This window comes from Pelodiscus sinensis, chromosome 9 (assembly GCF_049634645.1).
Source record: "Pelodiscus sinensis isolate JC-2024 chromosome 9, ASM4963464v1, whole genome shotgun sequence".
Lineage (NCBI taxonomy): Eukaryota > Metazoa > Chordata > Testudines > Trionychidae > Pelodiscus > Pelodiscus sinensis.
In genome coordinates this window covers 59,665,414-59,687,767 of record NC_134719.1, presented here as the reverse complement: position 1 = coordinate 59,687,767, position 22,354 = coordinate 59,665,414, and the positions used below count along the sequence as shown (strand labels likewise).

Here is a 22,354-nt window from a genome sequence, read left to right as displayed (position 1 = left end):
TCATAGAATCATAGAACAGGAAGGGACTTCTAGGGGTAATCAAGTCCAGTCCCTGCACTCATGGCAAGACCAGGCTCCGTCTAGACCATCCTTGACAGGTGTGTGTCTCACCTGCTCTTAAAAATCTCCAGTGATGGAGATTCCACATCCTCTGCAGGTAATGTATTTCAGTTCTTTAGGTGATACTTAGGTTTTCCTAATGTCCAACCTGTACCTCCCTTGCTGCAATTTAAATATATTGCCTCTTGTCCTATCCTCAGAGGTCAAGGAGAATAGTTTTTCCACCGTCCTCCGTGTAATATCCTTATAGATACTTAAAAGCTGTTATCATGTCTCCTCTCAGTCTTCTCTTTTCCAGACTAAAGAAGCCCAATGCCTTCAATCTTCCCTCATAGGTCATGTTTTCTAGACCTCTAATCATTTTTATTGCTCTTCTCTAGACCTTCTTCAGTTTCTCCACATATTTCCTGAAATGTGGTGCCCAGAACTAGACACAATATCCTAACTGAGGTCTAACTGGTGCATAATAGAGTAGAAGAATTATTTCTCATGTCTTGCTTACAACCCTCCTGCTAATGCACCCCAGAATTCTGTTTGCTTTTTTGCAACAGGAACAACTGTTGCAACTGTTGACTCACATTGAGCATGTGATCCACTATGACCCCCAGATTCCTTTCTGCCGTACTCCTTCCTAGACAGTGATTTCCCATTTTGAATGTGTATAATGGATTGTTTCTTCCTTAAGTTGAGTGCTTTTCATGATTGTCCTTATTGAATTTCATCCGATTTATTTCAGACCATTTCTCCAGTTTGTCCCGGTCATTTTGAATTTTCATTCTATTCTCCAAAGCACATTCAACCCCTAGCAGCTTAGTATTTATAAACATACTCTCTATGCCATTGTCTAAATCATTCATGAAGATATTGAACAGAACCAATCCCAGAACTGATCTCTGGGGAATATCACTTATGCCCTTCCAGCATGACTGTGAACCATTGTTAACTCCCTGGGAATGATTATCCAACCAGTTATGTACGTACCTCATGTAAATCTCCCTTGCGCAACTTAAGCCCATTACTTCTTGCCCTGTCTTCAGTGGCTAAGAAGAACAATGTATCACTTTCCTCTATATAACAACCTTTATTGTACTTTATACCTCTCCAGTCTTTTCTTTTCCAAACTAAACAAACCCAACTTTTTCAAGCTTTCTTCATAAGTCGTATTTTCTAGACCTTTAATCATTTGTGTTGCTCTCCTCTGGACTTCTCTCAGTTTGTCCGTATTCTTCCCAAAGAGTGGTGCCCAGAATTGGACTCAGTACTCCAGCTGAATCCTTTTCAGTGTTGAGTAGAGAGAAAGAATTACTTCCTGTGTCTTGCTTACCACACTCCTGCTAATACATCCCAAAATGATGTTTGCTGGGGTTTTTTGCAATAGTATTACATTGTTGACTCATATTCAATTTGTAATCCACTATAGTCCCCAGATCCATTTTTTCCAGTATTCCTTCATAGGAAGTCATTTCCTGTTTTGTATTTGTGCAGTGGATTATTTCTTCCTCATAACAAGTTATTTCTAAGTGTACTACTTTGCATTTGTCCTTATTGAATTTCGTCTGACCCTTTGTTAGGAGAAACTGAGCTTTAAAATGAATTTAAAATGGAATTTATGTGTAAGGCCCATATAGCTGGAGCTAAGGAGTCATTTGTTTGATTTAGATCTTTTTAATAATGCCACACATTTAAATCAGTGAGTTTGCTTTTATAGAGCCAATCAGTTGTACTTAAAAATCTCTGTTTTCTTAGGGTATGTCTACACTACCACCCTAGTTCGAACTAGGGTGGTAATGTAGGCAACCGGAGTTGCAAATGAAGCCCGGGATTTGAATTTCCCGGGCTTCATTTGCATATAGCCGGGCGCAGCCATTTTTAAATGTCCGCTAGTGCGGACTCCGTGCCGCGCGGCTACACGCGGCACGGACTAGGTAGTTCGGACTAGGCTTCTTAGTCCGAACTACCGTTACTCCTCATTTCACGAGGAGTAACGGTAGTTCGGACTAGGGTGGTAGTGTAGACATACCCTTAGTCTGAATGTTGAGACTCTTGCCAACAGAGTCTCTCAGGCAAAGGTTTCAGTGTTTTCCTGGCTTCTGTATTTCAGAGATGCTGAGATCCGTGCTCAAACTGCAGAGGAGAGATCAGAAAGTCTGGATGAGCAGCTGGAAGAAGCTCTGGGGAAAATCCAAGCTCTAGAGAAACAACTGGAAAAAGCAACCCAACCTCAGGAAGAATCACCAAAACTAGGTGAGCTGTTTGCATTTTTAAACAGCACCGCCAAAACCAAGTGAGAATTCTGAGATGACTCATGGACTATGAGAGAAAAAAAATCTGCTAGATTCCCTAGTCCATCTCAGGACCAGTGCAGGACCATTTCCTCTTGGACATTTACTAGTGTTTTATCTAGACTAATTTTAAATGTGCCAAGTATCCAGTACCTCCCATGGGAAATTGTTCTACAGCAGGAACAATAGAATCGCTGCATTCGGAGCATTCGTGAAATAAAGTTGGTAAGAATGCTTAGTACAGCTGATTCTTTCTGTTTCTAGGAGCTTGTCTGCACTAGAAACGTAGGTTGACTTAATTTTACTTGGCCTACAGCCGCCACAGTAATGCAGTCAGCTGTTGGTGTCCACACTATCCTCCTTTTGCTGGGGAAGAGCTTGCAGCAATTGAAGAGGGGCGTTGTGGGGCACTGACAGTTGAATGTGAGACCCAAAGCTGGAGCCCTCCGTTCACCCCAAGGTTCTAGCCCCAACTGTGAGCCCCACAATTTCACAGCATAATGCCTATGAGGAGTGAAACTTCATTAATGTCAAGTCCATGCTGGTGGTGTCTCCACTCAGAGCAGCCACTCTGTAACAGCTGTGGAAGGATGTGGGGAGGTAGGAGCTAGAGTCCTCAGTTCCTGGCAGCCAGCCTTGGAGTGGGGAGCCTGAGCAGCGGGCCTCAGGGAACTGGGAGCCCCGGGGTGGGGAAGCAGAGCTCCCAGCAGCGAGAGGGGAGTGACAGCAGCAGTCTGCTGGAAGTGGGTAGCTAGAAGCCCCAGGGGCAGCTGAGTTCTAGATGAAGCCCACCCACCACTCACCCTAGGGGGACTGCGCCAGCTGTGAGCCAGAAGCAGGGAACCTACTAGCCAAGCTACTAGTCTTTCTTGTCAATTTCACAGCTCCAGCACTGAGCCATGAAATTCACAATAATTTTAGCCTACAACTGATGTATGTAGCACAGTGTGTGTAGGGACATAGCACCACCCTAACTGCGTTGTCACAAGTCCTGTGCCCCTCAGGGAGGGGGAGGTATTATGTCAGTGTAGTAAGGGCCTCATACTGGCGGTAGCAAAGCTGTAGTGTAGAAATGACGTAATTAGCTCGACACAAGCCAGCAGTGCAAGTAGGACAGTCCAGTCCAGTCCACCATACCAACAGCAAGATGTTCATAGCCGGTATGGCAAATCAGAAAGACACAGGAGGAGCAGAAGATGGGGCCACAGGGCAGCGCCCCACCAGCAGCTCCTCCTGTGTGGCTGTACTGCCCCCAGCCCTTCCACACAAGGTCTCCTCCATCTGTACAGCAGCCCCACCAGAGGACAGGGCTGGTGATGGGGCTGAGGATAGTGCAGCCAGGCTGGATCTGCCAGGGTGGGGCTACCTGGTGGCCCACATTATGTTCCTTTACCTGCTGTGGTTCCAAAGTCTCCAGTGCAGCAGGAGGAGAACAGAGCCTTCCCCTCACCCCCATCCGCTGGTAAGGGGGCGGTAGATCATGGGGAGGGGATGAGGAGAGTATGGGAGCCCCAGTCTGGGAGTGGGATGGGGAGGATTCATGTGGAAGGTCGTGCCCCCCTGAATTCCCCTGTCTCCCTGTACTTGCACCTTTAACATAAGCTGCCTTATATCAACCTAACCATAGTGTAGACGTAAAAAGTTTGGTTTTGGTGCATTGTACAGTTGTGAACGTGGGAACTGACTACAGTCATCTCACTCATGCTCTCCTTGTTGCTATCTTTTGAAGAGCTGTCCAGAACCACCCTCTCCTGAGTTGTGCCAGATAATTCATTCTCCATCTCCACTCAGTTCTGGGTCCCTCACTGCATGATGTCAAAAAGCACAACCCTAACTTTGAGGAACATAGGATCTGCTCTCCCTAGTATGCCATTCCATGGGAAAGCAGTTTCTTTCATTGGTTCAGAATTGGATACACCTTGATTTAGGGGAAGAGGGAACTATAGTCCTGAACTTTCCCCATGCAGCCCCTCTAGTGGGTCCCTCTTCGCTGTGATTTGAAAAGGGAGGGTGCTGCATGCTTGATTCAACAGGATGTATTTACACAAGGATGTTTCCCTGTATTGATTTTTAATGTCTGCATATTTTTTATTTCAGAAGTCCCTTCCCATGAAGAGCCCAAGCCAACTTCTCATAAACCATCTTCTACTGCCCGGTCGAGGAGAGCCAGCAAACCCAAACATTAAAGAATAGCCATGCACAGCGAAGGTCGTTTGGTTCCCCATTTGTAGTGCCTGGCATTCCACCACGCAGCACTAGGTCACGACCCTAAGTTTGAAAACCCCTAGGCCTAGAGAATTTAATATGACTGCAAAGGATTACAGATATCCTTATTCAGTATTGACTGTTTTCTTATTCTGGTTACATAACACCTCTTTTCCATTTATGCTTAGAAATTGCTATTCTAACCAATTACTATATTTTAATCAATACCCCAAAGCCAATTCCCCACAGTGGGCTGGTCCCCTGCCTGGATCAGCTAGTGACTCAGAACTGTAGGGCTCTGGGATGGAGCCCAAATTGTGATAACGGATTCGCAGGCAGGATTTCCCCCTTCCCACCTGCTCAGACATGTGGCTGAGGGTTTCCTTAGTCTTAGAACACTGGCTAATACCACTAAAGATGGAGGGTGCTGGGGGAAACAGGAGGATAAGGGGTTCTTGAGGTAGGTAGAGGAGGAGTCCCAAGAGGAATGCAGCAGCCAGGAGGAGGCTGGCTGCATACAGAGTGGAAGGAGAGAGAGGAGGGGTGGAGGCCCACGACAGTACAAGCTGCTCAGGGCTTTGGCCTGTTTACTTCACTGTCAATGAGGATCCTTGTCTCTACCAGTTTAAGGGTTAACTCTTTACTTCCTAGTCTGTCTCCTTGTCCATATTATGCTGATGCATTACAGTGAGGCATCAGTCTGGAAACTGTCTTAGCCCAACAGCATGTGGTCTCCTCTTAGAGGGTCAGCAACAAGCAGGGCTTAGTGAAAAGCGGGCTGCAAATACAGCAGCCAGAGCTTATTGGTGCCGGGGGTGAATGGCCTAGACGTCACTGCTTAGACCTTCCATCCCAAACCACTGAGGCTATATCTACACTGCAAGGTTTTTGCACAAAAACGTGCGGAGTATCCACACCTCAAATGAGCTCTTGAGCAGTTAAATGGGCAGTTAAACAGCAGAACAAAGGGCTTTTTCTGCCATAGGTAAACCTACTTTTCTGAGGCATAGCTGCTTTTAGTGCTACAGCTATTGTGCAAGTAGGCAGGTGTGGATGCTCCTGAGGGAGGTGCTCTGATGGCCAGTTTGCGCTTGGCAATCAGAGTTTTCTTGCGCAAGAGCGTCCATGCAGTGCGGACGCTCTCTTGCACAAAAGCACATGGCTTTTGCGATGTGCTTTGAGGTGTGGACGTGCTCTTGCGCAGGACGTTTTTGTGCAAAAACACTTGCGCAAAAGGCTTCTTGCACAAGAAGTATGTAGCGTAGATGTAGCCTGAGTGTGCAGTTGTCCAGTGGAGGGGGCACATGGTGATCTCCAACTCAGTGTTGGTGGGCAATGAACTCTCTCCACACACCAGAGCAGTTTGGCTAGGTTGGGAACTTATCTCTCTCCCTCCATATAAAAGTTTGCCCTGCCGGGTGACAGAATGATGTCATCAGTGTCATCAGCATCAATTCGCGGCCAGAGAGAGGGGGGTTGGTGAGCAGAGGGTGCAACCCCCTAGTAATAATAATAATTATTATTAACTATTAATTAATATCCAGCCCTTATATAGCTCTTTTCAGCGATTGATCTCAAAGCACCCTGTACTTTTGCTGTGGGGAAAGGTCCATCGCCTTGAATAGGGAGTTACAGATAATTGAAGAGCCTACCGGAGAGATGTCACTTAGTTGTGTTGGTTGGTTTGAGCATTCTGCCTGTTGTGGGGACCATCGGACAGCGCTGAATGGAGACTCCTCACCCGTCTGGGAGGTTCCATAGGCCAGTTAAAGAAGCTGTACGGGATGCTGTTATCTATAAGACTCCCGGCAGTTCTTATCTCCCTGCTTTCCCCCCTCAAGGGACGCACACCAGGGTTTGTAGTTTCACTCTTTAGTTCCCTAATAGGATCCCAGGTTCTCCTCTCACAGACACAGAGGACAAGAACTCTGCCTGTATCCAGTCCTTGGGTGCCATCTGATGGCAACAAGCAGCAATACAGCTCGCTTACCCCTCCTGCCCCATCCCCAGCGCTGTGTCTTCAGGCTCCCAGGCTATGTCTACACTGCCCTCTCTTATGCCAAAACATATGCAAATGAGGCAAAGCATGGAATATTGCCACGTCTCCTTTGCGTAATTAATGAGACTCAGTTTTTGCGCAAGAGGCTTTTGTGTCAGAGCTGTTCTCCCTGAAAAAAAGAGGAAGAACAACTCTTGCGCAAGAGGGGCTTTTTGCGCAAAAACAGAGCCTTGTTAATTATGCAAATGAGGCACGGCGATAGTCCATGCTTCACCTCATTTGCATCTTTTTTTGCGCAAGAGGGGGGCGGTATAGATAATAGCCTCAGTGTATGACGGGGCTTGTCTTTCACCCTACCAGAGTCACGCATGGCATAGGGGTGCTATGCCATGGGGGTGCCCACTTGCTCACTGATGGCAGGAGGCAGGAGCTCTCCTGGGAACGGGGCGCTGCTAGGAGCTAGTGTGGCCGATATGAGTCAGCCTGCCGACAGGTTGTGCCCTTCCCCCCTCCACAGCCAGGTGAACGCCAGCGTGTCCTTGTGCTGCTCCCGCTCCAACCCTGGGCGGTACCATCCCCAGGGCTGCTCCCAGAGCTCACCGACAACTGACACAGGAAGGAGCTGGAAAGCCAAGGGCCCCACCTCGCTTTCTGCGGTGCGGCCCATTGGCTCTCCCTGGTCCAGCTGCACCATACGTTTGGCCATGGGAGCCCAGAACCCAACAGCTGGTAAGTGACAGATCTTGGAGGACACTGTTCCTTGGAGCAGCCCATTTGCTGCTCCCACCCTAGTTTGCCCTTTGCAGTCAGTGCTGCTGTGGTAGCACAGATGGACAATGCAGGCACTGTCTGTATCAGCGTCTCCATGAACACCCTACGTGCCTCAGTTTACCTGCTTGGCATTTGCCTGTCCAGCTCTCCGGGGAACAAAGGAGGCTGGTAGGGGGAAACAAGCAGGGAATGAACCAATGTTTGGGATAAGCCACTGGGGTACACGGCTTCAGGGCAGTTAAGATGACACTGGTTAGGGCCATTACATGGAGATGCTATTCTCCACGTGCCAGGCAGAGGGGGCACCGAGGCTGGAGAAGCCTCCAGCTTTAAAAGCTCTTGAACAGCTATTAAGCCCCTCCCTTGGTGTGGGGAGGGGAGGGCCATCAATGGCCGCGTGGGTGGGGGACACTGCCAGAGCATGTGCGGTAGGCAGGCTGTTCCAGCCAGAGATGGAGGTGAGCGGGTGAGGAAGATGCAGGCGTGAGTGAGAGCGATGGGTGTCTCGGCCTGTATCGTGTGATCCCGCAGCTCGGACTGGCCCGGCCCTTGGGTGAATGATTAATCCGTAAATCCGAAGCAGATGTTTTCACGCACTTTATTCAGCTGATGCCCCAGGCGTCTGGAGGCAAATGGTTTCCAGGCGCCCTGCCCCGCTGAGCTAGTTCATTAACACAGCTGGGAGGCAGGGGGCGGCAGCTCCGAAACCCACCGAGACTGTGGGGGTGGCACCTGTCCCCAGAGGGGGGCTCTCATGAGGGACTGAGCAAGCTCTTGTGTTTCTCGCCCTGTCCCTGGGCCTGCACGTCTCCCCAGCTGCCTTTCTTCCAGGAGACGGCTGCTTTGCGATGAGCAACGGAGCAGCACGCTCTCAAGCGCCGCCCACTCGTGTGGAGCCCTGGCTAGTCCCCGGCCTCTGATGTGGCACAAAGGGCGCTCCGTTGGGCCACCTCGCATCTGGGCACCCAGCTTCAGCACCGCGAATGACTCCAGCTGGAGCATGGTGGAGGGGCTGGGAAGGGAGAGTTTGATTCTTTGGGGCCTTTCATAGAAAATACAAATGTCCAGCCGGTGTAGTGGGGATGCTAGAAGCCAGGGAGGGCTCCGGCGCAGGGGTTCAGGGGTGCAGTCTGCTATCCCATCCCTCTGCTCCTCGGCACGGCAGAGCAGAAGGAGCCATGAAACAGGGAGGGGCAGAGCGAGCTCCCACCCCTGCCCCCGTCCTGCGCCCACACTGGATGGGAATGTTCTTCCAATGCAGATCTCTGTGTTCAGCCCACTTTCTAACCCAGGCCGCTGCTTGCTTCCCTTCCCATCCCACCCCCCTCCGCAGCTCCCGCTGGGGCCCGGTGCAGGCCAGACCGTGGTGCTCTACTGAAGGGAAGTGGCCAGCAGCGGCAGCCCCATCTGAGGGCCGGCTCCCCAGTGTGGCTCTAGAGCATGGGGGAGTCCGTCTTGTCCTTCGGCGCCTCCGGGTGCTTGGGCGCGCTGGCAGGAAGGCCGGCGCCGCGGCTCGCCGTGGATACAAGAGTCATTAGGTCAAAGGGCAAAGGGAGGACGATGGCGGACGGTTTCTCTGCAGACAGGCACTGCAGCGCGTGCAGGTAGCGGAGCTGGACAGCAGCCGGGGAGCCGGCTAAGATCTCAGCTGCCATCTTCAGGGATTCGGAGGCAGCCTTCTCCCCCTCGGCAGCGATCACCTGCAGCACAAGGCAGCACACAGCTGTTTCCACCCTGGATTGGCCCCACTGGGGCTGGCCGGGGCGGCGGGGGCTGGCTGATGGAAGCTGAGCAAGTCTTAGAGAAGATGCTGGGCTGGAGTAGCTGCAAGTTCTCCCATGGCCAGTGCCCCTGCCGGAGCAGAACAGCCCCTGCAGCCGGAGCTCCACCACCACTCTGTGGAGAGGCTGGGGCTGCAGCAGGGTGACCACGCTGAGGGACCTGACTCCTCCTGGGCGGCTCTTGAAAGCCGGGTTTCCCAGCCTGCCCGTCATGGGGCCCTGGGGCAGGGCGGAGGAGCCTTGCTGGGGATCACAACTGTGCAAGGAAGCAAAGGAGAGGGCAGCCAGGCCAAGGCTTGGGAGACGGGCACCAGGCTCCAGCATTTAACCGGCCCTGTCCTGGGAGGAGGCCCGTCTGCTCAGGCCAGTGGCAGAGGCGGTCCTGGACTCAGCCACCAGGGGGCGCCACTGGTCCTGATATAAGGACTGCTGCAAAGAGACAGAAGCTTGGCGATGCAGCCGGTGGAGGGCCCTGGGCAGTGCTGCCCAGGGGGTAGAGCCCCACAGGGGGAGGGAAGGGGCCTTTCCCATTGCAGGGTCCAGAGGGGCGGTGCTGTGAGAGGGAAGGGGGGTGGGGGGAGGAGCTCAGCCAGTGGAGGTGAGGCCAGCTGTGGGGAATCTTCTCTCCTGGTGGTGTATAGGGTCTCTGTCCCACAGGCTGGGAGCTGACCAGCATGGCGCTATGGGGCTTTCACTGGTGTCCTACCCGCACTTTGGCCTGTCTCTGGGCCTCTGCTTCCACCGCCAGGGACTGCTGCAGTTCAGCTGGCAGCCGCACGTGGTTGCTGCAGGAGGAAGAGACGGGAGTGACGCCTGGAATGCCACGCCCACCGGCAGCGCCAGGCCGTGGGGGCGCCAGGTTGCCAGCCTGCCTGACGCTGCGCCCCAGGGACTCCCGTCCTGGGGGGGAGGCAGGGTGCAAAACCCCCTGGAGCTCAGATTTCAGACTTCCCAGCCCAACTCATCTCCCACCCTGCGGGGCTGGACCCACCTAGCACTGGAGTCAATTGGGCCTTCCCAGGGACTCTGATTCTTGGATGAAGGCTATTATCAGCCCAGCTGTTTTTCTCCTTTGGAACCAGGCTGTGAACCTTACACCTCAGCTTGTGTAAATGGATGTAGCTCTGACAACATCAGTGGCACTATGCTGTTATCCTGCTATGGTGCCTGGAAAACACACAAGCACTTTGTGCCATTTGAAGTTTTGCAGCTCCATCAGTGGAGATGCTGAGTACTTGGGCAAAGGAGAAGATCTGGATGCGGAGGGGAGAGGGGTATCAAAGCCCTGGAGAGGTGGCGCTTGGCTAGATCTTCAGGCAGAACAGACATTAGCACGCAAAGTTCGCAAAGGGGCCGGGGGAGGTTTGTGTACCCTGCTGGGTCTCCACTTCACACGCTTCCTACCTACATTTCTGTTCTCTCCACCTTGATTCCCCAACGACACGTGACTGCATCCAAGGCGACCTGGAGAGATGGGGAGACGCTGACCATCGGCTCTGTGTGCGGCACTCGCAAACCAGAGACAGTACAGGCTCACCTGGGTCACTGCCCAAGGGCGCTTGGAGAAGGGCTGGGTCTGGGAGGGGTAACTTGTGCAAACCACAGAAAAACTCTTCCATTTAAATGGCGTCAGCGTCTCTAAAGGTTAGACATGAAGGGAAATCCCTGCAGAGGGCAGGGAAAGGAGCTAGGCTGCCACGTGCATCGTCATTGCCTTTGGTTTCTAGGTCTTACCCACGGCTCAGGAAGATTAGTTCCCGGTCCTGGAAAAGTTTGTTGACTCAGGAGCACCGTTGCTGCCTCAAAAAATCCAGCCGTGGCGTAACGTCAGAGAAATCGGGAGGGGAGGGGGACACTTACACCAGGGCCGTATTTGGCCTTGTATAGGTCATTTGAATCTAGACAGCTGATCATTTCCCAGAGTGGATTGCTGTCCTGAGCCCCTCCCCCTCATGGCTCAACAGCTGGGCTGGCTGCAGCTGGCAGAGAAACAGCAGCCCACCGGGGATGCATTTCACCCAAGCACTTTGCCCTCCGACCGCTTCTCTTGTCCAAGGCACTCCAAGTGTAACCCCCACACGGCCGCCTTCCGTCGGGGGCAGCAAGCCACCTGATGCCACAACCGATCCCTGAGTCTGATCGCTGTGGGCGTCTCATAGGCCTTTCCACGAGGCCCTTTCTACACACTGGCTACGTCTAGACTGGCATGATTTTCCGGAAATGCTTTTAACGGGAAAGTTTTCCGTTAGAAGCATTTTCGGAAAAGAGCGTCTAGATTGGCAGGACGCTTTTCCGCAAAAGCACTTTTTGTGGAAAAGCGTCCGTGCCAATCTAGACGCGCTTTTCCGCAAAAAAGCCCCGATTACCACTTTCGCCAAAAGTTTTGCGCAAAAGGACTTTGCCCGAACGGGAGCAGCATAGTATTTCCGTAAGAACACTGACAATCTTACATGAGATCGTCAGTGCTTTTGCGGAAATTCAAGCGGCCAGTGTAGACAGCTGGCAAGTTTTTCCGGAAAAGCGGCTGATTTTCCGGAAAAACTGGCCAGTCTAGACACAGCCACTGTGTTGAAAGGCTGATGTGCTTTGCCACCCCAAGCCACCCACCTCCACGCAGAGATACCTTCATCTCCTGGCCAATGCTCTTCCTTTCCAGGAGGATTTCGCTGAAGGATCGATGGGCCAGCAGGCGCTTCATGGTTGTCTGCACCAGCAGCTGAACAGCATTGGAGAGGTTGGCCACACTGGTTAGCAGGAGCGAGGCATTTTCCATCCGGTAGTAGCAGACGGCATCTATTTCCACGGTCACCATGTCTTTGGTCACTACCTAGGCAGAGAAGCGGAGGGTGATGGATCTGACTGCGAGAAGGAAGGCTGGAGAAGAAAATTTTTTTTTATTTGCTCAACCAATTTTTTCTCTGCCATGTTCGGTATTTTTTTTAAAGTATCTGGCAACCCTACCTAGTTGTGTTTGGTGTTCTGTGTTGTGCAGTAGTGTGTTGTGTTGTGTTGTGCTGGGCATTAGTGTGGTGTCACCTGCTTTTTGTGTTTAAAAAATCATGAACTTAGATTAAAAATGCTATGATTTTTGCCTTCTATTTTCTGTGCCTTTAGGGTGCGTTTTGATCATATTAGCAGGCTTTTCCGCCCAGCCATGAAGTCTAGATACTTAGCTTTGATTAAGAAAAGAACGTGAGATTCTTGCCCATCGTGCTGCGTGCCAGTCGGCTAGTGTCCTTTGCCCAGGGCTGGCTGCCTCTCAGCTGTGCTGGCCTTGTAACGCAAGCTAGTAACGCACTTTGGGATCTCTCGGGGTGCTAATGGGACCCTTTTATTGCTTCAGGGCCGAATGACCGACACTAGCCCCTGGCTGCAGGTCACGTCAGGGCTGAGCACGCTCAGGTGGGTGTAATATTTCATGCCTCCCTCCCACATGGGAGCAAATGGATCTCACCCGTCAGAGGAAAGTCTAACGCTAGAGATGCAAGGGAATAAGTGGAAGGGAGCCGGCTTACCTCATGGAAGGGGATCGCTAGGGTTTTGAGGCGACGGTCTACCTTGTGGTATGTATCCAGACAGGGAAGGAAGAAGAAAAGGCCTAGGGGAGAAAGAGAGCAGCGGCGTGCGACTGGGTGCTGTGGAAGAAAGTCCCCTGTCTGACCCAATGGGAGTAAACTTGGGGATATGTAGGACAAGACGGAGACCAAGAGAAGGGCCCAGAGCTTCAGCGTCTCTACCTGTCCAGGGTCCTGCTGCAGGAATGGGGGCGGGGAGGAGGAAGATGGAAATAAACGCTTCCCAAAACTGTGGCAGAGGCATCAGACCCTGGGGGGTTCCCTGGCCACCCATGGCTGTCTAGAGTCCTCACAGTGGGGGCTTAGAGGAGCGGGGTGCCAGGGCCTCAGGGTCTTACCACAACCTCGCCCTTCTCCAGGCAGCTAACCCCTGGGCAGTGAGGATGGAGCAAGCGGCTCATGTCACATACCTGCGGAGGTTCACCAAGAGACTGATCCCTGGCCCTGTGGGAGGAGGCGACCACAGTCTGCAGTGGGGGTGGGAAAGGGGCTGCTCTTCTGCTTCCTCATGGCTGGGAGGGGGCAGGGAAGCAGTGGGCATGTACCTGATCCCAGCATCTGGCAGTATTTGGAGACCTACGGGTGTCGGGGGCCCCCAGGAGCTGCCACTGCCCCATGGCCAGGAGAGAAACCAAAACCAGGTTCCCGGGAGAGGCCGTCTCCTTTCTTGGCTCGGTCTGCACAGCGAGGACGAGGGAGCCACAGGCCCTGGGCACCAGATTTCCAGATGCCTCTTACCTCACTCATCTGGGGCTGCAGCAGCACTAGAAGCAGCCAGCCCTGGGAGGAGCCAGTCGCCTCCCGGGGCAGTTGCAGAGGGCAATGCCCTCCTTGCCGGCCACTAGCAGGTCTGGTAGGTGAGAGAGTGAGGAGGGCAGGGGTGAGGCCAATCACTGGGAGGGGGGAAGGAGACGAGAAGGGCGGATCCACCCCCCTGCAGTCTCCTGGGCTAAGCCCTCAGAGGCTGGCCTGGGGCAGGATGCACATTTGTGGTGGGTGCGGTGAGAGGGGCAGGGCACTGAGAGGGGGGATCCCCTGAGAACAACGGGGACGTGGACGTTGGCAGCCCCCTCGGAGCCTGCTGGGGAGAGCAAGGGATGATTTGCTTACCAGGCCCTCGGGGCCTTCCAGGAAGGAGGCGCCCAAGTCGGAACACGATGGCTCTCTCGTATTCCCGCACGATCTGCAGGGGGAGACAGAGAGGCAGGAATTGGAGGGGGCGGGGGCTCTAGAGGGACAGCGGCAGCATCAGAAGAGAATTTGGGGAAAACAGTGGCAAGGCAAACTGTGCGGAGCCAGCCAGCTGCCGTGTGCTGGTGTAGCTCCATTCCCCCAGTGCCCCCAGCTCCATTTACACTGGCCGAGAGTCGGCCCAGCCACCGTGTGGCAATTGCAACTGTGGCCGGAGCCAGGCGGCTGGAACGGAGAGAAGGGGGCCGGTTTCTTTGGTGCGCTCCGTGAGGCAACATGGAGAGGGAAGCCACTTGAATTAAACACAGAGGGAGTGAGACTCAAGTAGGGTTGCCAGGTGTCTGGTATTGGACCGGACAGCCCGGTATTTGTGGCACGTGTCCGGTAAAAAAAAAAAAAAAGAGAAAATACCAGACACGTAAAATGTCCGGTATTTTCTGTTTTTCTCAGACCGAAGGCTTCTTGGGACATTCTTCCCCTGCCATGTCTGGCAGGGCCTGGGGGAGTGTGTGAGTGTGTGAGGATTTAAAGGGGCCGTGACTCTTTTTTTTCCCCACAGTGTTCAGTATTTTTTGTGAAACTATCTGGCCACCCTAAGTGAGAACCAGACGAGAGGTAGGGCGAGTGCATTGGGATGAAGGGGTGTTTGGGGGGTAGGGGAATGGCTGGGACTGTAAGCTGGGGTCAGGGGAGACGTGGATTGGCTGTGCCAGGAAACCAGGATAGGGAACTGGGGGAGAAAAGTGGTGGGAGTAGGCAGACAGACCAGCTGGGGAATGGGGAGGAGGGGTAAACGTAGGCCTGGCACAGTGTGGTGGGGGAGGGGAGACAGGGCTGAGCTGAGCCACGGGGCAAGGAGTCAGACTAGGGAAGGGACTCAGATTGGACCAGGAGCCTGGGGTGGGAGACTGGGAAGTGGGAGGGTTAAGGCCTGTGGACATAGGAGGCTGAGCAGGAGACAGAGATGGATGGGAGGAGGAGCAGGGAACTGGGACTATCGGGGCAAAGGAGACTAGGACTGGGATGAAAGGCCTGAGGAGTGGACACTGGGCCTGGCTGGGTGAGGAGGATGGAATTGGGATGGAGCCAGGGGTAGGGATGAGGTAAGACCTGGTTGAAGGGGAATGGGCAGAAGCATGCCCACTAGAGCACACTCCCCTCCACAGCCGGGAATGGAGCAAATACCCAGGAAACCACTTGGTAGGTGTCTCATCTCCCTCTAGTGTTGCGCCATCCAGAGGATAACAATCTACTATTGCTGTCGGTTACTCCATTAGCGCAAGTGGTAGATATAACGCCTCTGACCCTGCCGAGGGCCTGCGTGGGTGTCACTTCGCTGCCACATGATGGCATTTCTGTGTCTTCCATTTGCTTTTTTAAAATGCAAGGACATTGCACGCACAACCAATGTTAAAATGCCACAATAAGGATGCAACGTCAGGCGCTCCATGCATTGCCTCACCTTCATGCAGAACCAGACAGAAATGGGGAAGGTCAATATGATGAAGAGAAGGGACAAGACGGTAAGAAGCCACTCACAGATGCCTCGACTGGAAGCTGCCAGACCTAAAGAGAGAATGCATTAGCAGGGGCCTATTTCCACATTACTGACCCAACAGCATCTGCTTGCGTGGTCAGAAATCCAGCTTCCAGCGGGTCATCAAAACCTACTCGGAGACGGGCAGACTGTAATCCCTGGGGCTGGAATTTGAGCAAGACGCTGGAGTCGGCATTCAGGGCCTGCCTTGAAAGGGGTAAAACTCGGTTATGTGTGACTTCTTTGGGGCAGAAGGTTCTCTCACCTACGTTCCCTGTGAGCTGCGCACCTGCATGGTCGTGCAGCTGTGTTCTAAGCTCTGCTTAGAAGTTCAAAGCTCCCGCACAGGCAGGGAACTCAGCTGACCGGAGGGGGGTGGGGCATCTCATTAAGCAAGCAGTTAAATGGAGCTGCTCTGCGCTTGAAACAGAGCAGCTCCCAGAGCAGGTGAAAAGGGAAAAAAGCAGGGAATAAGTGGCTGCGGTGAGGGGGAGAGAGTCAGAGGGAAGGGGAGTTTGTAGAGTCCCATCTGCAGGAGGAGAGCAAGAGAGGCAGAAACTCAGCACTCTCAAGCCTCCAGGGGAGGGGGAGATAAGAGGCATGAGATAGGTGGGGGAAAGAGGAGGTGCATGGGTGCTGGCATCTGTGCAGTGAGGTGGAGGTAGGGGGCAGTTTGTTTGGGGTGTCTGACTCGCTGTAGTCCTCTTTGTCTGTCTGGGTTGGAGGGGGAGGCGGAAGCAGGCTGCATGGGGTAAGTGTGTGCACTAGGAGGACTCATTTGCATAGGTGTTAATGGCTTAAGATAAGAAAGAAAAAGATTTCTTTAAAAGAATTTGTTTGGAATGCTGCAGATTTCTAAAACTCTGATCTTAATGATTGTTTTAAATCCTGTGTTACTAATTAATGTGGTATATTGTATTGCAGTAAAGCCAGATCTTTGCTATGGGGAAGAGTTCTGGCTCTTAAAAGTCAGAAGTAACAATCACTAGCTTGAGTTGTTAGAAAGGATGATGATACATGTACTCCAAGAGTAGTTTCAGGGGGTAGCCGAGTTAGTCTGTTACAGAAAAAAATAACAAATGGTCTGGTAGCACTTAATAGCCAAACAAACCATGCAGATGGTATCATGAGCTTTCGTGGGCACAGCCCACTTCTTCAGCCCATCAGAAGAAGTGGGCAGTGCCCACGAAAGCTCATGATACCATCTACATGGTTTGTTAGTCTATAAAGTGCTACCAGACCATTTGTTGTTTTTTTCCAAGCGTAGTGTTAATTTTCTTTATTTGATTTCATATTAAATATCGTACGCATTGCTCCTTGTTAAATATCCCTTGTTTTAATATATTTTCTTCCTCATACATGGACTGCTTAAAATGTGTGTGTGTTATGTTTGTATTGGTGGTGCACATCCACACACACACTCCCTCAATATTAGTGGTGCACATAAGAAATTTCAATCTGACCAAAAGAAAATTCAACCTGCTCAGGGATGGAAAATGTTAGAGGGGACACTGTCCCTCACCACCACGAGGAACCAGTGCTGACCAGGTACTACTGCTGGGTCTACACTTTAAATATTCAGTCGCAGCGAGGAAGGGGCATTCAGCATGTTCTATTTCCCAGGGGGCCACCTGAGCCAGCAGCTCTGGGGTCAAGGTGGTGTTGCTCCTCGGGTGAGCTGGGGACAAAGCTTTTATCAGTGTGCTCGGGATGATTCCTTTGCCCATGAGCATGAGAGCCACCCCCTAGCTGGACACATGAACCAGACAAAGTCAGAGCTTGTTCCAGGAGGGCAGCAGAGTCAGCTACCAGCTACTCTCCTCTCAGCCATTCTAAGCAAAGTCCCCCTTAGTCATCTGGAACCAGAACACAGGGAACTCAGGCTAATATCGACCCATAAATCAAATGCTCAGGGCAGCTCCAGCTGGCTTAGGCTGAAAGAATGATTGTCTGACCTCTGAGTCCAGAGGTTTATTAACTAATGGATGGTACAGGATGGAGAAAGATCATTTTAAAACTGGCATCTCAACTGTCCTAAACCTGTAACTTACCTGCTCCTACAAGATTGGGACTTTCAGCTTAGAAAAGAGGACAGTAAGGGGGGATATGACAGAGGTCTATAAAATCATGCCAGGTGTGCAGCAAGTGAATAAGGAAAAGTGATTGACTTGTTCCCGTACCATAAGAACTAGGGGTCACCAAATGAAATTAGTAGGTAGCAGGTTTAAAACAAACAAAAGGAAGCTTTTCTTCATGAAGCTCACAGTCAACCTGTGGAACTCCTTGCCAGAGGATGTTGTGAAGACCCGGACTTTAACAGGGTTCCAGAAAGAACTAGATCAATTCATGGAGGTTAGGTCCATCAATGGCTATTAGCCGGGATGGGTAGGAAAGATGTCCCTCACCTCTGTTTATCAGAGGCTGGGAATGGGCGACATGAGGGGTATCACCCAAGAGCTGCTAGTTCAGGCAGCCCCTGGGAAATGGCACATGCTGAATGCCCCTTTCTTGTTAGGACTTTGCTGACCTGATCAGTTCACTCCCTTTGGGGACAGCTGGCACTGGCCACTTCTCATGTACTTGGGCATTCTGTGCAGGCTTCACAGGCAGGAATGAATGACACTTATGGAAACTCCCTGTCCATTTCCCGGATAGGGGAGCTCTCTCTCCCACTCTGTAGCACAGCTGGGACCAGAACTCAGGTTTACTGCCTACAACTCTGGTGCTTGGTCCTCTAAGCTACAGTCAGTCCTCCCTAAAGGGCACTTGGGCTATGTCTACACTCGCGGCTTCTTGTGCGAGAAATATGCAAACGAGGCTACGCGTAGAATATCGCCGAGCCTCATTTGCATACCTAATGAGCCGCCATTTTTGCAGAAGAGGCTCTTGCACCAGAAGAAGCTGCCTACACTGCCCCTTCTGGCGCAAGAGAAACCCTCTTCCGCGATGCCGCTATTCCTGAAAATAATCGGCATAGCGGCATTGCACAAGAGGGTTTCTCTTGTGCAAGAAGGGGCAGTGTAGACAGCTCCTTCTAGAGCAAGAGCCTCTTCTGCAAAAATGGCGGCTCACTAGGTATGCAAATGAAGCTCGGCGATATGCCACGCTTGGCCTAATTTGCATATTTCTCACGCAAGAAGCCGCGAGTGTAGACATAGCCTTGGAGGGTGGGAGGCTCAGGGCTGGGGCAGTTCTAGGTGGGAAGGGCAACTCCAGCCATCTCCTTTCACCTGCCTGACGATTCTTTTCTGTCTCGTTTGGTGAGACGCAATCCCATTCTGGGCACATCCCAATACCCTGGCTCAAGCAGACCTTGACCTTGCTTTAAGTTATGACCAGAGGAAGCTGCATACAAATGTGGGGGTCCTAGCTCTTACCAGAAGGAGGAGTTCTTGGACAGACAGACAGACAAACGCTCAAATATACAGTAGATGTGCTGAGCAGATGCTGACTCCACCCTCTCCCCACAGTGGTTTTGCTCCGGCTCCCATTGCCTGCCTTAAAACACGGCTTCCCAAACTGGGGGGCGTGAAGAAATTCCGGGGAGGAAGGGTGTGAGGCGACCCCGCCCCCCATCAATCTCCCCCCCTAAGTTTCGCTGCTATTTTTGTTTTTCGGCCCCAGTCAGTTCCTTTTTTTTTTTTTTTTGCTCAACGGCTGTGTCTAGATTGCATCCCTTTTCCATAAAAGGGATGCAAATTAGACACATCACAATTGCAAATGAAGCGGGGATTTAAATCCCCCCCTGCTTCATTTGCATAAAAATGGCTGCCGCTTTTTTCCGGCTCGGAGCTTTGCCGGAAAAAAGTGCCAGTCTAGACACAGATCTTTTGGAAAATAAAGCCTTTTCCGAAAGATCCCTTATTCCTGATTTTAAGAGGAGCAAGGGATCTTTTGGAAAAGGCTTTATTTTCCGAAAGATCCGCGTCTAGACTGGTGCTTTTTTCAGGCAAAGCTCCGAGCCGGAAAAAAGCGGCAGCCATTTTTATGCAAATGAAGCAGGGGGGGATTTAAATCTCCGCTTCATTTGCAATTGCGATGTGTCTAATTTGCATCCCTTTTACGGAAAAGGGATGCAGTCTAGACACAGCCAGCAAGTTTTGCTGCTATTGGGGGGTGGGAGGCGCATGAGGGTTTCTCAAAAATCAAAAAGGGGGTGTGATGCCGAAAAGTTTGGAAACCACCGCCTTAAAAGCTGTGGCTCCAGCAGCCAGCTGGCTTCCCGCTTGTTGCAGGCACAGCCCTGAAGGTGAAACGCTTGGATCACGGCGCCCTCTTGTGACACGTGCTCTCACCAAAGGTGAGTGTAATCTCCCTGCTTCCATTGCCCACTACAGTCCCCCTGGCCCTCAGGGCTTTCTGCAGGAAGGCCAGTTCCAGAGGCAGCAGAGTCAGTGTCCGAGTTTTGCAGCTGGCCCTTCCGCTTGCAACAAGCTGAACCAGAGAAATGCTGAATTGCAGGCAACAGGGCCGGCCCACAACGTTTTGGCACCTGAGGCGGGGAGCTTAAATGAGGCCCCCCTGCCCCCTCACTTGGGCCAAAACTTGGAAAGGTCTCAATTCTGCCGTCTTCCTGTTCTGCTCCTCTCGTGGGGCTGCTCTGCTACCTACCTCTGCACCAGCAGCAGACACAATTTTCTATACTCCCGGTCCTAGTGGCGCCCCCCCCCCCCCCAGTCTGGCACCTGAGGTGGCCACCTCAGTTCGCCTCATGGTAAAGCCGGCCCTGGCAGGTGCCCTCAGAATCTGCAGCCGTGCTCTGGCCGTGTGGCTTGGTTTCCTGGCTGTAGCAATGAGCCGCTCCCTGCCCTCAAGCCAGAGCTCCTTGGAGGAAGGAGGCGGCTGTGGAGAATTAACCCTCAGGGTGAGAGAAGCAAAGCAGGTGGGCTGGGGAAGGATTTTTGCTGCTTCTGGCCATGCCTGCCTATCCCCGTGATGCCCGGGCTGACCCGATCGAACCTCTGGCTAAAGCCTGTGCCTATAGGTGCCACTCTGTGAAAGAGGAGACACCAAGAGGTTTGCTCATCACAGCCCCCTGCTCCCCTCTGTGCCGAGTCCCTGCCCCTACAAATGGCTGTAATCTGTGGCAATAGGTTGGTCCAGATGTGCTCTGGGCTTGTGAGCCAGTTGGGGACCAATTCCGGCTAGAAACGTCCTTCCCTCGAAGGGTGGTAACTAACCCCCTGTGCGCCTCCGGGTTAAGGGCTAACGGGGCCCGCCAGGCTGTGGAGCTCGCGAGCCGCACTGGAGGAGGCAGGGTGGCTGCTGCTGAATGTGTTGCTTTATGAGAAAGGGAACGGGCCGTGGTGTCCGGGAGCAGCCGGGTTAGCCCCAGGGCCCGGTGCTGAGCCCTTTTGGGAATTGATTGCACCTGCTCTGTGCATTGGTGCAAACAAGGACCCGGGGATCAGAGCAGAATCGGACCCCAGTGCCCCACAAACCGGTATCCTCCATGCCCCTGCTCGCCAGCCCTTTCCTAACCTACCTTCCTCCTGTTGCTCGCTTTCCAGCAGCGCCATTGCCTCTGTTTCCTCGTCGAACGGCACCACCTCATCCACGTCCACCACCGTGGAGCTCTGCCCCCTCCTGTGTGTCTCCGGGGGGCTCGTGCCCTCCGTGGCTTTCCCCCTTTTCAGCCCCTCCCTGTCCCTGCTGGCTCCTCTTCTGCTCCCCCCCTTCTCTCTCCTGCCCTGCGAGTCCGTGGGCTCCCTGTTTCCCTTGTGGGGCTCCCTGGAGGAGCTGCGAGCCTGCTTTTCCATCCTCAGCGAGGGCTGGGAGCGGAGGAGCATGCAGCTGCTGCGGCCGCAGGACAGCCGGCCCTGGGAATTTATCAGGGAGTGGAGGAGGTGACAAGCGGGGGAGGCGCAGGCCCTTGTAAGTGCACTCCGGGCTCATTTGCCTGGCCAAAGAGCCAAGCAAGATGTTTCCCAGATGCTGTCCTATCACCCACCTCCCGGACGGGGGTTTCAGGAAGGCTCCGTCCTTGCCCATCAGATGCCATGACGGTGGAATCCGTGCTAAGGATCCGTGTGCTCTTGTCTGACTTGGGCATAAAATGCATTGACACTCGCACAGAACTCGGCCTGCTGGCTCGTGACTGAGGAGGGGTGAGGAAACCCAAACCTTTGCTGTTGGAAGCAACTAACCATGTCAAGCTCTGAATAGTTCCCACATTTAGAAACTGCTTCCCCTGCACATGGGGGCTGCGGGGGTTGCTCTCCACTCAGGACATAAGAGTGCAATCATTTCAATGGCTATCGGTTATCAGCTGATCGGTTTCCATTGTGGTTACTCTTTGCTGGCGCACACCAACTCCCAGCCCTGCTCCCGGAGAGCCGGTCACCGCAGTGCAGCTGGCTCTTCGAGAGTGGGGCTGGGTGGCGGGGTGTGTAAACAAGTTCGCTGTGGCCACCAGCTCTGGCTGCTGGCTCTGCTCCGGCGGAGCCGGCTGCTGGTCCATGCTGTGCGCTGTGTATCAGAGCCCGCAGCGTGGGGTGACAGCCAGCTCCCCAGACGCGGGGCCAGCACCCGGTGCACTCTGGAGAGCCGGCTTATACTCCCACGACGTCTAGACTGCCCCCTCTTGCGCAAGAGAATATGCAAATGAGGTGAAGCGGTGAATATCGCTGCACCTCATTTGCATACTTAATGAGCCACCATTTGTGCACAAGGGGCTGTTGCGCAGCAGCCGTTCTGCTGCTTTTTTTCAGGAAGAGCAGCTCTCGCGCAAGAGGGGGTTCTGTGCAAAAAGGAGCCGTGCAGACTGAGCCCCTTGCGCAAAATGGCAGCTCATTAAGTATGCAAATGAGGTGCGGCGATATTCTCCGCTTCGCCTCGTTTGCATAGTCTCTTGCGCAAGAGGGGGCAGTCTAGACGTAGCCCCAGTGTACAGCGGCAGCCGGCCCCACTCCCGGGGAGCCAGCTGCACTACAGACCCTGCAGGATAAGCCATA

At 52.9% G+C, this 22,354-nt stretch overlaps 2 protein-coding genes across 6 annotated transcripts in view; one reads left to right on the top strand and one right to left on the bottom strand.

The window, feature by feature from the left end:
- AXDND1 (axonemal dynein light chain domain containing 1) overlaps positions 1-4,645 on the top strand; it is a 41,505-nt gene extending 36,860 nt beyond the window's left edge. For 3 of the 5 annotated variants that reach the window (XM_075936848.1, XM_075936850.1, XM_006126975.4), the window contains 2 exons: positions 2,162-2,304; positions 4,440-4,645. In XM_075936848.1, the coding sequence (XP_075792963.1) occupies positions 2,162-2,304; positions 4,440-4,528 (232 nt within the window). In that variant the 3' untranslated portion in view covers positions 4,529-4,645. The remainder of the gene's footprint in view (positions 1-2,161; positions 2,305-4,439) is intronic. The other 2 variants (XM_075936851.1, XM_025186602.2) reach the window with 2 other exon arrangements.
- A 3,251-nt stretch (positions 4,646-7,896) lies between these two features.
- NPHS2 (NPHS2 stomatin family member, podocin) lies at positions 7,897-21,212 on the bottom strand. Its single transcript, XM_006126949.4, has 8 exons — positions 20,887-21,212; positions 15,327-15,430; positions 13,784-13,856; positions 12,614-12,696; positions 11,722-11,925; positions 10,507-10,562; positions 9,805-9,883; positions 7,897-9,017 (listed from the first exon to the last, which is right to left on the bottom strand). Exons 1-8 carry the CDS (start codon positions 21,188-21,190, stop codon positions 8,751-8,753), a joined length of 1,170 nt encoding a protein of 389 aa, XP_006127011.2. The 5' UTR covers positions 21,191-21,212; the 3' UTR covers positions 7,897-8,750.
- Between the last annotated feature and the right edge of the window lie 1,142 nt (positions 21,213-22,354).

Bases quoted from the DNA above. Each gene is read 5' to 3' on its own strand.
- NPHS2 (XM_006126949.4), bottom strand. From the start codon at position 21,190: ATGCTCCTCCGCTCCCAGCCCTCGCTGAGGATGGAAAAGCAGGCTCGC. The intron at 15,431-20,886 runs GTAGGTTAGGAA...TTCTCTCTTTAG, and splicing joins AAGCGAGCAACAGGAGGAAG to GTCTGGCAGCTTCCAGTCGA. The intron at 9,884-10,506 runs GTAGGTAGGAAG...TTCCTCCTGCAG, and splicing joins AAGGTGGAGAGAACAGAAAT to CAACCACGTGCGGCTGCCAG.